The sequence below is a fragment of the Epinephelus lanceolatus genome, chromosome 9, assembly GCF_041903045.1.
Source record: "Epinephelus lanceolatus isolate andai-2023 chromosome 9, ASM4190304v1, whole genome shotgun sequence".
NCBI lineage: Eukaryota > Metazoa > Chordata > Actinopteri > Perciformes > Serranidae > Epinephelus > Epinephelus lanceolatus.
The window spans coordinates 23,568,431-23,582,594 of NC_135742.1; the positions used below are offsets into that span (position 1 = coordinate 23,568,431).

General features: G+C 42.4%; 1 protein-coding gene across 3 annotated transcripts in view; it reads right to left on the minus strand.

Moving 5' to 3' along the window:
* The window catches only part of pcsk5b (proprotein convertase subtilisin/kexin type 5b), a 124,505-nt gene extending 117,262 nt beyond the window's left edge, over positions 1–7,243 (minus strand). Inside the window, exon 1 of one of the 3 annotated variants that reach the window (XM_033618842.2) lies at positions 6,584–7,243. In XM_033618842.2, the coding sequence (XP_033474733.1) occupies positions 6,584–6,763 (180 nt within the window). In that variant the 5' untranslated portion in view covers positions 6,764–7,243. The remainder of the gene's footprint in view (positions 1–6,583) is intronic. The other 2 variants (XM_033618844.2, XM_033618843.2) reach the window with 2 other exon arrangements.
* Positions 7,244–14,164: the final 6,921 nt, after the last annotated feature.

A 14,164-nucleotide genomic window follows, 5' to 3' on the forward strand; every position in this document is an offset into this window, starting at 1 on the left:
AAAACATGATCTTTTACTGACCATGTGGTTTATGTACCTAAACCTTATCACACACTTATCAGACATTAAGTTTCAATATATCCACTACATAATAATGTGCAAATGTAACATATCAGTGGTTTGCAGAAACATACAATGCCAATATTTTCTCTGGCGAGTATGTTGAGGTAATCACAGTCATTAATCAGTAGGGTTAACTCCTGTTGTGAGTGGCTGATTGCTTTAAAGTCATTTTAGAGAAGTGCCTTCTCTTAAAATAGTGAAGTTACAAATTTCTATGTCTACATTTTTTCTGTGCTATACATCAATTTTGTTGAGGTCTTACAACCTGTCTGAGAAAAAGACGAAGAGACCTGGACTAAAAGGTGAAACATAAAGGGCAGACAAGTCAAACAAAAACAAAGAGCCACAGAGAGACACAAAGAGACAGACTGGAAGTCAGACAAATGTGCAAACAGACAAAGACTTTGAGTGACAGAGAGATGAGAAGGACAGAGGATCCGCAGACAGACAATGATAGGCAGACGGCAAGCTGCTGGACGGTGATTAGTTTTAATAATTGATAAAGACCACACAATCCCTCAGATGATCAAACTGTCATGGCTGCCAAGGGTCCTGTGGTGCGTCACTGATCCATGGCTGAGCTCCACCGCCACAGAACCCATTAGATCAGCTTTCAGCTCAATGCTCATGCACACACACACACACACACACACACACACTCCAACTTCCAGACTGATAAAATGAGGAACAACAAAGTGCCAATAGGCCTTGCTGGATCACCTTTCAGCAAACATAAACACGCAGCACACGTCAGATGACTTGAGTAATCAGATTAAAAGGCATTCTACATACTAACAAAATGTGCTTCCATAATAGGCGGCTGCCACTTTGGATGCTTCTCATAGTGTAAACAGGTCTCAACATATCGTGCTTCCACTGCCTATTTAATCTACCCAACATCTGCCCTGCCATTAGCAGGCCACCCTTCCCTCCAGGAGTGTCAGTAAATGGGGAGCTCCTGGAAAAGCTCTACACACAGAATTAAAAGACCCTAAAGCCCAGCTCTAAACTTCTGCTGCGCTGCTCTTTTTAAAGCCATCTACAGTCTGTCGTTTGCAAGAAGCACCCATTCATTCCAATTACAGTGACATTTTGAGATTCACAACCTTTGTCATAGCTTCAGCACCTCTTCAGGTTGTACAATACATTGGATGTGCAGTCTCTTAAAGTTTCAGTGTGAAGGATTTAGAGGGACACATGGGCAGAAATAGAATATAATGTAATATGTGTGTTTTCTGAGGTGTATAATCACCTGAAAAAAATAATTGCTGTGTTTTCATTACTTTAGAATGAGCCTTTTTTATCTACATAGGGAGCAGGTCTTCGGAGATTAACATGTTGCACCACCATGTTTCCACTACAGTAGCCAAGAATGGACAAACCAAACACTGGCTCGAGGTGGGGTCATTTGTGTTTTCACATCAGCCACCGTAGATAGTAGCCGCTCTGCAACTAGAGTGTCGGGAAAAGGCTGATTTTCTTCATATGAAACTGCTTCATGCAGTGTGTTTCCTGGTTTACATTACCAGATTTGTTTGTTTTGGAGGAGGAGACCTCTGCAGATTATCAGCTCCCAGTAAAACCTCCTGAATGTCTGGATCAGAAATAAGGTGGACACACATTAAGTTATCAGAAGCCCTTTTTAGGTAGGAGTTGTGCAAATTTGCAGGAAAGCCCACTCAGTCTTTTTCAGCACTGGCAGCGTAAAAACAAAATCGGGGAGTGCGGCAAAATGCCGCCTACCTACTTTTGTTTATACAGAATGTGCCTTTTTCGGGGCAATGGGGGGTGCGAGCATGTAACATGTAGCTCAGCGTGTGATGTAAACAATGATGTGGGAGGGAAGCCGCGGCGAGTCAGTCCTTCGGCGATTCTCTCTTAAGTCGGCCTGTTCTTCACCATCCCCGTCATCTGACAGTTAATGGCCTCTTAGTTTGCGAGGACAAGGAGGGCGTGCAATTCCTTGTCTCCCCAGTTGCTCATCTTTACAGTGTCTGTCAGGTTTGCGTTTCCCTCTTGCTACTAGCTGCTCGCTAATTCCTGCTATCAGCTGTTTCCTGTTTATCCACCGCCACTGGGTCTCATGTGCGGCATCATCAACAGCTCCTCCCACAAGTCTTCAACAGCCCCTCCCATTGCGGAAGGCCACCTCGGTCTTTTTAAACCAAAAGGATTCCACCAATATGACTACCCTACGAGACGGAAAATTGGGCATCTCGGATCAACTTGCCGATCCGGCTTTGTGTGTCTAAACGCTCGCAGCTTGCTGGCAAAATGGCCCGACAGTCGTGGAAAATCTGCCAGTGCAAAAGGGGCTAGAGAAAAAAGGTGAACACACATTAGCAGGTGCTGGGCTTGCAGCCTGTCTGCAGCGTGCCAAACAGCACAGGAGAAACATTGATTTGTGACATGAAACTGCTTTATTCAGTATTTTAACTGTTTAAATCCCCTGGTCTGTTTGTTTTGGAGAGAAAGAGGCCTCTGCAGATAATTTGACTCCCGCTCAAAACCTCCTGAACAATGAACACTGAAGGAATTCTAAGCAGAAGTTTCAGCTGGTTGCAACCTGCAATCCTCACCTCAAGATGCCACTAAATCCCCCTGAATCTTCCACACTTTTCCTTTAAAGGGACACTTCCTGTAGTGCGATTTATCAATCTAGATTGTTTTGATGCCAGTTGTCAAGCGTTGGACAGCCAACCATATCACTGCACAGAGGGAAGCGTGCATCTGCTCACAAATGAGAGGCTTGTGCTCATGACAGCTCGAGATGTAAACATAAATGGCATCCTCGGCTGAGCTGTAACACAAGCTGGCAGAGGCTGCACACTTCCTTTTGTGCGGTGATACAGCTAAGGGGTTTAGTTTGGTAGAAAGAAAATAGTTCCTACATGCACCTGCTCACGACAAGGTCTGTGGATTATCTTGAGTAACCCGGTCATGATTTCTGGAAAGAGACATTGCTGTTGAGTCTTACAAATGTATGTTTTGCAACTTTGAGCACCACAAGCCGAGTGCCATCTAGTTCCATTATAGGCAGACATTGCTACGGCTGATATCTCCAACACTCAGCAACTCACACCAAAACAATCTAGATTGATAAACAGCACTATAGGTAAGAGGAAAAATATGTATTTTTGATTTGGGGTGAACTGTCCCTTTTAACTTCTGCCTTGAGTTGTTCCTGTTATAGTTATGACAGCATGTGATCAGATGCACTTGCAGGGGTTACAAAGTTTACTGAACTTTCATTCGAGAGGCAACAGTGAGTCACAACTTCAGCATAACCTCTGGTTACTGGGAATTCTGTTGTAACAAATCTGTGAAGTACAACTACTTCCACTTCAGTGATTCATGATGTGTTGCATTACTGACTTTTTTACTGGATCCATTAATTCTTCAATGTCACTTGAGACAGAGTCCTCCCAGGAATTACTCAAAGGTGATAAGACATCTCCTATGGAAATTATTCTGAGTATGTCATTGCTGGGTCAGACTGCCAAACTTCAAGTTCAAGTTTGACCTGGATGAGTTCAGGCACGTGCTCGCTGTCCACGTTAAACAACAGCATAAAAACAGGCATCACATGAGAAGATGAGCGCTCAAAGACACTTGAGGATTCTGCTATTGCAAGTCTACAGAAGTGTGAAGAAATTATAAAAGACATGTCCTCTAACTTCTTGCTACAGATGCCGCAGTCTTGTTATGGCTACACTGCTTAAGTGACATCAAGGATAATACTGATACAATATTTATTTCACTTCACTTGTATGTGCATACAAATGTGGAAAGTTACGGTCAAACTATCACTGAAATTTTTTTAATCAGTCTTCAAGGTTCAGGCACGTCATACTGCAGAATAATCTGCTATCTCCCTTACCCCATAACCTCTACCCCAACTGGCCCAGAATAAGAATTAAAATCATCTCCCTCTGGCTTCATCAACAAGCCAAAACCACTGGATGTCAGCGGATGATAAGTCTGGATAAAAATGATCGGTATGAGTGAGGTATTTGTGAGATATAAATGTTACTCTTGATACTTGAGCAAACTTTCCAGTAACAACACCCTGCTGGCCTGATGTCATAAGGACTGATATATTAGCACAACCTACTTAAATAACCTCATAACTTGTTATTGATGTAAACACCTCCCATCTACGTCTGGCTGCAGATCATCACCCTCCCTCTCAACAGCTCCAAGTCCTCTCCCATCTCTTCAAAGCACCAGTCTGAACAGATATCCACGTCTAGGGTCTTGTCAGCTGATTTAGACTCAATTTGGGCCACTGTCTTAGTCTGGGAAGGGGGCTCCACGGTTAAGAGGATTACCCAGAATTCCCCAACGAGGTGCTCTCTCACTCCATGCCAACTCTTTTCATCCATCCGTCCATCTATCGTCCCTTCTTCTTTCGCTCCCTCCTCCCTCCATCTCCCACTGTGTGCTTATCTTTGTCTGTTCTCCTCTTTCCACCCCTGTCAAGAAGACTATATTGTCTCTCCGTCACGTTTTCCCTACCCATCCCCCCTTTTCCTCCCTTTAACTACTACCCTTCACAACATAAAACATTTTCTCATTTAGCAGTCATGTCCCCAAATCATTCATCACAAACAGTCCGATCCTTATGAGCAGTACGAGCAAGTTTAATTGAATTGAAAAACCCTTGAAGTGTATCCCTTTGCAATCAACATGAGCATCAAACTGCAAAAAAAGCAATGAATCATCTTACTTGGTAAGTTTAATTTCATTCTTCATATACATCGGTGCAGCACTGATACAAGAGGGAGGGGGTTGATGACGGGGATGTCAAAGTTCACATTAGGAAACCAGAGTGTACTCTTATCGCTCCCATGGGAGCGGCTCTCAGCTGACCCCAAAACCAGGAAGTGAAGTAAAACTCTTGTCTATGAGGTGTCAAAGTCCAATGAACGCTCCATATTGAGATGGAAATTAGGGCGAGTGGTGGGGGTTTGAGGCGACACTGCACTCCACAGGGGAATTCCTATGGGGGGCTGGTATGGAAAGGGGGGGAGGACTCCACACATTAGTTCCCGTCAAAGAGAGGGGATAAACGAGGCCATTAAGGCCTGCTCTCTGGGGAGTATAGTGGGTGGGCGGGCTGGATAAGGCCAGGAGGAAGGAGGGGGGGGGTTCAATAGCTGTTGACTAGGCTACCCCACAACAACCTGTCAGAATGCCCCCCTCTGTTCCACGCTGTCTTCACGTCAAACGCTGGCAAGTGCAGGCTTGAACTACCCACGTATTTCGGTCACGATACTCTTAAGTATGTGTGGGGTCCATGTTTGTGTGGCGTATTTCTTTTGCCAACAAAGGACGCAGAATTTCTCTTTAAACTTTGTCAAAACACATTTTAAAGTGACCGGTTAAACCCTTCCTCCTGGACCTGTGCAGACTCATGTTGATTGATAAAACGACAGAAAGACAAACCCAACACAACTGTTTCCCTTCTCTGTGTATGTATATTTTTTATAGCAATGGTTAGGTTTTGTTTTAGACTTTGCTGAGCATTGGCCCTTGCATTTTGCCGGAAGCATCAGATCTAATGAAAACTGGAGGATCCTACACTGTTAAGGCATGCATAAATTTAGTTGCTTAAAAATGCAAACCATAAATATTGGCTTGGATTTATCTAGTGAAATATGGCATGCTTATTTGAACAATTTTTCTTGCAGTGGTGCTTCATCATTACCCAAGAAACCCAGACGAAAAACAGCTCCACTCAATTTGTGAGTACTTACAAACTGTATGGGAGCATCAAAAGAATCCATCCTTAATGTAAGCAGAGCTGATTTCTAGCAGCTGACCCAGTGGGCCTGTTATGGGCTGAGTGGAGATAACTCTCACAGGGAAAAGTGCAACAAATCTCCATCTCTTCCTCCTTGTCATGTATGTAATGTAAAACACTGCCAAGTTTTTAGATTAAAAAAGTTAATGTTGCCAAGTAAAGCTGGAGCAGTCAGGAGAGGTTTGAGTCAGACAATCCTGTTTGTGAACACATGCAGTGTTAAAAAGGACCAGCACAAGAATCTGTTTGACTGTGGAGCCTTTAGTGCCAATTCCAAGACCACAAACCAAACAGCACTGGCTGTCTCACTTGTGTGTCAAAAGGACCAAGCACATGAGTGCTGTGGCTGTGAGGCTGAGGCTGATAGTGAGCTGCCTTGGCTGCAGCCCGCAAACTGAACATGATCCGCGGAAACACAGCGAGGAGGCACCTGTTGTGCCATCCTGCTCCTGGTCTTCTTTAATTGTTCCCTGCAGCTTTTCTGTCTTGAAGGGAGCTATAGGAAGAGGGACTAAGAAAGAAAATCACAGAGAAGGTCCATGGCTCAGGTTTGGACTTTAGACCATTGACGTTTGACTTCATAGCGTGTGTCTGCTGGTGGAGGAATAACAACCACCATGGCATGCCCGACTTTTAGGAGTTGTCAGAAACAAGAAACGAAAAAAGACAACCACACATAAGAGGCAACTTTTGATGGAGCAATAGGCGACCTACCTGTCCCATGTTCCTATAGCCATATTTATCCGCTATCCGCTCGGCCACATCGGGTCCACCGGCTATCCTGACTGCCCAGTGGTTGGTGTAAATCCGAGCATTGCACGGCGGGGACGCAAAGCTGAGACTGAGCGCCAGGACGCATAGTAAGCTTCTTCTCCAGGCGGCGTTGCGGACCATCTTCCCCCACTTTTAACCCGACTCTTCTCCTCCTCCTCCTCCTCAGCCGACCAGGCAAACAACCAAACTTCTCTCCTCGCCGAACAAGACTCTCATAGAAACACAACTATCCGGGCAAAACACTTAAAGAGAGAGAAAGAGAGGGAGAGAGGGGGGGAAGGAACGGAGCCCCGAGGAGGAAAAAATATACCTTATCCTCAAACCTCTGCTTTCCACATGGGAGAGTTGGAAGTTTGCGTTTCGTGTGCCCTCTCTCTGTCCCTCTCTCTCTCTTTTTTCCACGGCGGAGGAGGAGGAAGTGTACGTGTCTGAGCGCCGTGCGTGTTTGCGCGCGAGTTCGTGTACGCCTGTGTGCGCGCGGAGCTCCTCGAAGCTGATTTCTCTTCTCCACGAACAACTCGGATGTTGGTCGTTCAGCTCATCGGGCTTTCATGTGGCGAAATGGCTACAGCGCCTCCCCACAAATAACTAGCTGACACTCGGGAGAGTAGAAACAACTAAAGCCGCGGGGTTTCCCTGCCGAGCTCCGCTGGGTCTTAAAGACACTCAACTTGGATCCACTGCTGACCGCCTGTCCTCCAGACACAGCGCAGGGGGGTCAAACTGGGGGCCATGGAACCACCTGGGGGCCAGCTTCAAGGGCTTTCTCCAGGAGGGCCCCTGGGGAAGATAAAAGATGATTTACTCAAAGCTGAACAGTCTGGAAGTTATCCTTGTTAGATTATATTACAGAATGATTCTTTATTTTGAGTGTCACAATTGAACTTATAAAAGAAACTATTCTGCAGTTTACATCTTATGTCTGTGAGGCTACATAGCAAGGAGACCTTACAACACGACTGACACCAACATTTCAATATGGTTTAAACTGTAGATTGGCGCATTTCTGCTGGGGCTGAACAATTTTTTAAAAAAAATATTCAATTAAGGTTATTTTGACAGGTATTGCAACTGTGATATGATTGCAATATTAGAGGGAAAGACAATTCTAACATCATTATTCTCATTTTCATTCAAAATGGTGTGAAACAAATGTGTTTTATAAAGTCTGTAGAATACAATATGTAGGCCAGGACATCTCTACAGCACAGCAATATTTGACTTGAAGTAGTATTTTGACACACATTTTGCCTTTGACAAATATTGTGCCACCTGTGATTTGAAAATCACATATCAGCCCCATAGGCGGAGAATGAAACAGCAGGCCCCTGGGCAAAGACATGTTTGGCTGTTTTTGTTGTTGACTCTCAACTTTTTGTAGCCGTTACTCATCTCTCTGTGGTTTTACATCCCTTTGTGGTCATTTTACATTGTGGTAGTTTTATGTGTCTTTGTTGTCTTCCTGGTCAGGTTGTGTTTAATTGAGTAACATTTGGCAGGTGGAGGCCAGGGGGCTCTTGACACTTTGGGACCCTGGGCTTGTGCCACGTAGGCTCAGTCAGTAATCCATCCATGTTCAGCTCTAAGTTCTACAGAGTAACTCTAACCCTGACCCCGTGTTTAACCCTAACCCTTCCTCGACCCTATTTAACCAAAGTCTAACCTTATATATAATTCCAGCGTTTTAAGATGATTATGGCATCTTTCACATGTTGGGGTTTTGTGGTCTATGTATTGCTTTCAAGATTCATTTTGTGTTAGCAGCTTACAGAGGAGTCCTTTTTTTTTTTTTTTTTTACCCAGATAGCAGATCTGTATTCTAACAATCAACGATTGTGCACATTTTCAGTGAGTGACTCAGTTGTTTATAGGTTTACTAGAGTGTCACATTTTAATAGCTGATACAGACGGCTGCATATGAATAACAGTGGTGTTTCTCTCCTAAAAGTCCGCCAGTTAACAAGTGGATGCATTACATTTGCTCCCCGTCCCACATTTTGAAATCCGCTGTTGAATGCAAGCCTTGTCAGTCTCCTGGGCAATATTGACACAGACATACCAATGTAAAGTTGGGTAAACTATGACCTCAACCTCGGTCGTCAGCCAATGGGAGACAGCCACAGACGCTAAAAAAAAACAACTACTATATATATATATATATATATATATATATATATATATTCAAAAGATGTGAAATTATTCTTGTCTCCCATATAATACCCAACCCTCGTTCAGTTTTATGAGTATGATGAGTCGTTTTGTTGTTGTGAGTGTCATGGTTTATGGTTGATTGTCTGGGTTGTTTACAGTGAAATTAAAAAAAATTTACCCCAACTGTTTGAGTTTACCCTCACCTGACTCCCTGGACATGAGCTGAACTCCAACCACCATCACAGATGACCTCACTATATGCTTGGGTTATGCGTCCACCTCTGCCATGCAGGCCTTCTGCCCTTTATACCATCTTTACTGCATATCCCCCTCAATCAGTGAAGCTCTGAATGTCATGCCCCTCAACGCAGCACAGGTCACAGCTGACTAAACGCTGTCATTATGGAATGTGGCCGGTATTATCTGCAGTTGAGCCTTTCATTCAAGGCCTTTGTTGATTGATGGGTTTTTGTTTTGCAGCAGTTTCCCGGGGATGTCTCTGTGCACAGCAAAAACTCTGTTCTGCATGGGACACAAGTGAAAATCAGCATAATTGCACTAATTGCAGCCAATTTCTCGCTGAATGGACCCCGCTGTCACATCTCACAACAAGCAGGGGGACAAGAACATCTCATGGTCCCCCAGATGGAGATGAAAGGGAGTAAAGGGGGGGAGAAAAAAACACCCAGTGATCGTTCTCCATTCAGCCGGATGGAGGGGCTTGTAATTTAAAGGAAAAAAAAGGCAAGGAGACAAAACACAGCAGAAATTGATTTGAGTATCCAAATCAAGTACCCAGGTCACGAGGCCACCTTGAGAACCAGGGCCCCCAATTTCCATTCAGGTCTAAAATGTCGCAATATCCTGTGTGACAGTCTCACAGCTCCCCGGGTTTCTCCAGGGAGTGAACCGAGTGAACCCCAACAAAACGTCTTTGTCGACATCTGAGAGCGGATCGGTCACGAGTGTCAACAAACAGTCTGAGGGGCATTCCTGTGTGCATTCCTGTGCCTCTTCAATGAAATAACAGAGTGCATCGCGTGTTTAGGCCAAACACAACTAAAAAAAAAAAAAACTCAACACAACCCCCATGATACAACACAATGGAAGGCTCCAATAGGAAACTGCAGCCAACTGGCTTTATTCACCAAGGACACAGCTAATTTGTTCATTCAGTATCAAGCCCACCATTTCCAGAGGAGAACCTCCCACGATATTTTCATCCCATCAAGACTGGGGCGTTATCCCCTCCTGCATTCAAGTGCATCTTCCAATTACCTATGCACCACCACTCCTCCACACCTCTAATATCTCCACCTTTACTCTTGTTCTGCTTTTCAGATGTTGTGCATCTTCTTTTTTTTGTTAAATCTGGACCCATTTCTTTCTTTTGCTCCTGTCTTCTGTTTGTGTTTCTTAAGTTGCCCTGCGCTGCACCCTGTCTCTACTCCTCTCCTCTTTCTTTCCTTCATGTACCTTCCTGTTCCTGTTATTTCCTAAGGCTCATCGCTCTCTCTGACCCCCCTTATCTGTATCGCTCACTGGGTGGGCTTCCTGGGAGTTAGGGTTGACCTTTCAACTTCACTTTGACCTTTGACCTTGTAGCTGTAGGCTCCTGCACTTAGGCCACAATAGCACCTGCCACTCACCGACTTTCCATCCTCTCTGCTCGGCATCTCGTCCTCCAATCACCACCGTTCTCTTCTACTCTTCACCCTCTCCTTTGTCAGCCACATACCAGTGTTATGCAGGCGACTCTGGGGGCAAACACACACTATATGTAGGGAGACATGGAAAAGGGGGAGACGGAGAGAGTGGTAAATAAAAGGCTGGTCTTCCACATCCACGAGGAATGTGAGTTCTAACCTCAATTCAGTATGGTAATTAAAACACACAGTCAAATAATGTGAGATCAGTGTGTCAGGTTTGATTATTACAAGTTTAGGCAGTGTCACGCAGAGAGTTTAGTTGGTTTGTTCAGTCTTCTTGTGTCCAATATATAACCCATGACTGTGCATTTAATCAGCACCCAGGTCAGTGTCATGCAGTATGAATATAGAAGGATATATTTTAAATAATAGGATTTATTTGCTTTGTACCTGTGAGCTGTGACCTACCTGGTCTGGCGTCCTGTGTCAAAAAAGTACTCCTGTGGATGGTATGGACACAACAATAGATTTCATAAGACATAGCTATACATTACCATCTAGTGGTGACTGATAAGATTACACAGAGGAGATTGCTGTTGAATTCTGTCAGCATTTGCATATTTACATCCATTTACACATTTACCAGGTGGAGAAGAATAGCTAACTGTATGATCTGAGTTACATTATTCACCTAACTCTACATCAGAGGTGTTAACGCGCGTCACATGACTTGGACTTGAGTCAAATTTGAATCACAGATTGGATGACTTTCTGCTTAACTTGACAAAATCAAACAAGTATTGCATCATGACTTGGATTTTAACTCATGTGACTTCACTTGGACTTGAGCTTTTAGACTTGAAAATACTTGATACTCTCCCTGTTTAAAGTCCCCAGAAAAAGATCACCTAATCCACCTGAGGTAGGGAGGATAAAACAAATACTCCTGCTTGGAAAGGATCTACCTTCATAGACGCAATCACTTGCAGGTGATAAGAGGCATATATGCTGTCTTCCTCCGTTTGTTCATTTCTTTGTACAGCAGCCATGATGTAGTTTATGTCCTTTACTACTTTGATTCATCTTATAATTTCACAAATTAGTTGGTGTCTTGGTTTATTGCCAATGAGTTTGTTTTTTGGTTGCAACTCTCTTATTCAATTACCCTGCCTTCAAAGTAAAACTGCTCTGCTTTAAATGGAACCTGTTGACGGCCTCTCCTTCCTCGCTCATATCAACTCCAGTGCTTCTCACATCCCCAGATGATCCATTTTATTTGAACCAGTTCAGTTAGGTTGCAGGAAAGAACCATGTAGTACTAACATTACATTAGTAAGCGCCAGCTGGAAAGAATGACACCAAAGATGATGTTGTTTCTGTACAAAAACTATGCTGTGGTTAACAAAGAAAGAATAAACAAATAAATTTAAAAAGTATTATTGATTTTTGTGTCTTTAATATATCATTACTCTGTTGTTAAAATGGCATTAAACTTGGTGCAGAGCCCGTTGTGACTTTTCGAAACTATAAGTTTAGGACTTGAGACTTACAGTACTTGTGACTTGTTATATGTCGGTGTCATGGGAGTGCACGAGATGTTCACAAATAGGTGATTTCAGCAACTTTGAATAGGAAGGAAGTCATGATGATCCAAGCAGATTTTTTTTCCACTTGTCAACAGTTTCTGTGGTGTTTAACGGTCCAGCGTATAGAATTAGGGGAACATATGATCAGGAATGGAAAATAGTGTACTATCTGTGTTTTCTGTGGTTTATAATCACCTGAATAAGCCATTTATACCAGTGGCACCAGTGGCGTAAGGTAGTTACGACAGGCCCCAGTGCACGCTACTATGACGGGCCTGATAATGTATGCAATCGTGCACATATCGTCTTGTCACATGATCAGAGACTTAACATTGGAAAACATTAACATACGTACTACCCAACACTCATTACTGCATATCTGTGTATAACAAAAAATATCAAAAAATGACATTACTGTAGACATTACTAATTTAATTGAACAAATATAATAGTTTATTATAGTTTATTTGGAATAAGCATATCATTTTGCAATAGATGCTACTGACTATTTTACACAAAAAAGAAAAAAAAAACATGATGGAGATGGATTTGCCTTTTTCAAAGGCATGTATAGCAAATAGCGCTGTTTTCAATTTAATATAAGATTTCTTTGAAAACAGGCATATTTCCAAGGTGGCGATCACTCATAAGGGCCTATTCTCCATCCAACACATTATTGGAGGGCCCATGCTCTCTGCCTAAATTAAAATTATTACATTGTTTGGTGTTTTGTCAGTCCTGGGACTGTCTGGATGACTGAGGTGCGGATAAACAAGGCTCTCTAATTCTTGAACAGATCTAACACTCTCCTCAACACAGCTTCTCTCAAGATAGAAAACGGGGCAGAGACAATCAAAAACAGAGCGTTATATCCCAGTTTAACTTCTTTATCAATGTAGTTCCTCATCCATTCACCTTTACTTTACTTTGCATGGCTGCATACTTGTCCCATGTCTATACATGCGATTGGGTTGAGTTATTGTAGGAATTCAGCAAAATCACATTCCTAAACCATCCTCTTTCACCTTTTCATATTTAAACTAAAACTTTGTGCTGTGCTGATTCATGAGCCAAGGAACAAATTAATTCATTATAATGATTTTAGAGTAAGTTTTATTTATTTATTAATAACACCACAGAATATGTATTTCATGGGTAAAGGAGGTGTCTAATGATGGAGCTACCTGTGTCTCACTCAAGCTGGGTCACCATATGGCCAACTGGCTAAAAAGACTATTACAGAGAGTACAGTTATGGCAGCCAGATTACAGAACATGTTCATTTCAGTTGCAGGAAACTATTCTTTCTTTTTTTTTTTTTTTTTTTACTACTGGAAAAAAGGTTTAGATTTTAAATAAGACTATTATTCAATTATTGATCTGTAGTGGTACAAATTAAAGGAAATTGCTTAATTGCAATCCTGTTTTCTTGCATTTATCTTATCCTACAAATGACAATCAAGAAGTTTTAAGTACAACCCTACAGCTATCAGATTACCTTGAGATCAAATCTGTGGGTAAAAAATATACAGTAGATTTATTGTTAGTCAACACAGACCAGTAGGAACAGGGCAATCAATGCAACTTTTTCATCAATATACACCCATTTGTAATTTAATTTTGTTTTTCATGTCATTATTGCAATAAACTAGATCAAACACAAGGAAGAGCTCATCCTCTGCTACCTGACAACCTTGAGTTTGTACCGGTAATTACTAATTTATCAATCGCAGGGACGGAAAACGTGATGTTTCGTCAGCAGCAACAGAAAAATTAGTCGCAGATTTGGTTAGAGTGCATTTTACGCTTTTAATTTTTGAATAGGAATTATGAAATGAAAATAACTTTCAGGTGCCTCTGATTGTGCATGATGATTTTCATTATCTTAATTACAGTATTGACTGACGTGTGCATAGAAAAATAGTTTGGCTGACTATAAAAAAAAGTTTTATATAACCACAGGTACCTGTAGCAATTACTTTCATGTAGCCATATAGATGCAATACAGTAATTTGGATAGAATAAAACTTAAACATCTCTTTAGGTTACCTTTTTTTATATCAGTCAATTGTAAATGGATGAAGGGCTGACATTGCTCCAAGATTCTGTACTATTTGCCATCTCTAGCACCGCATA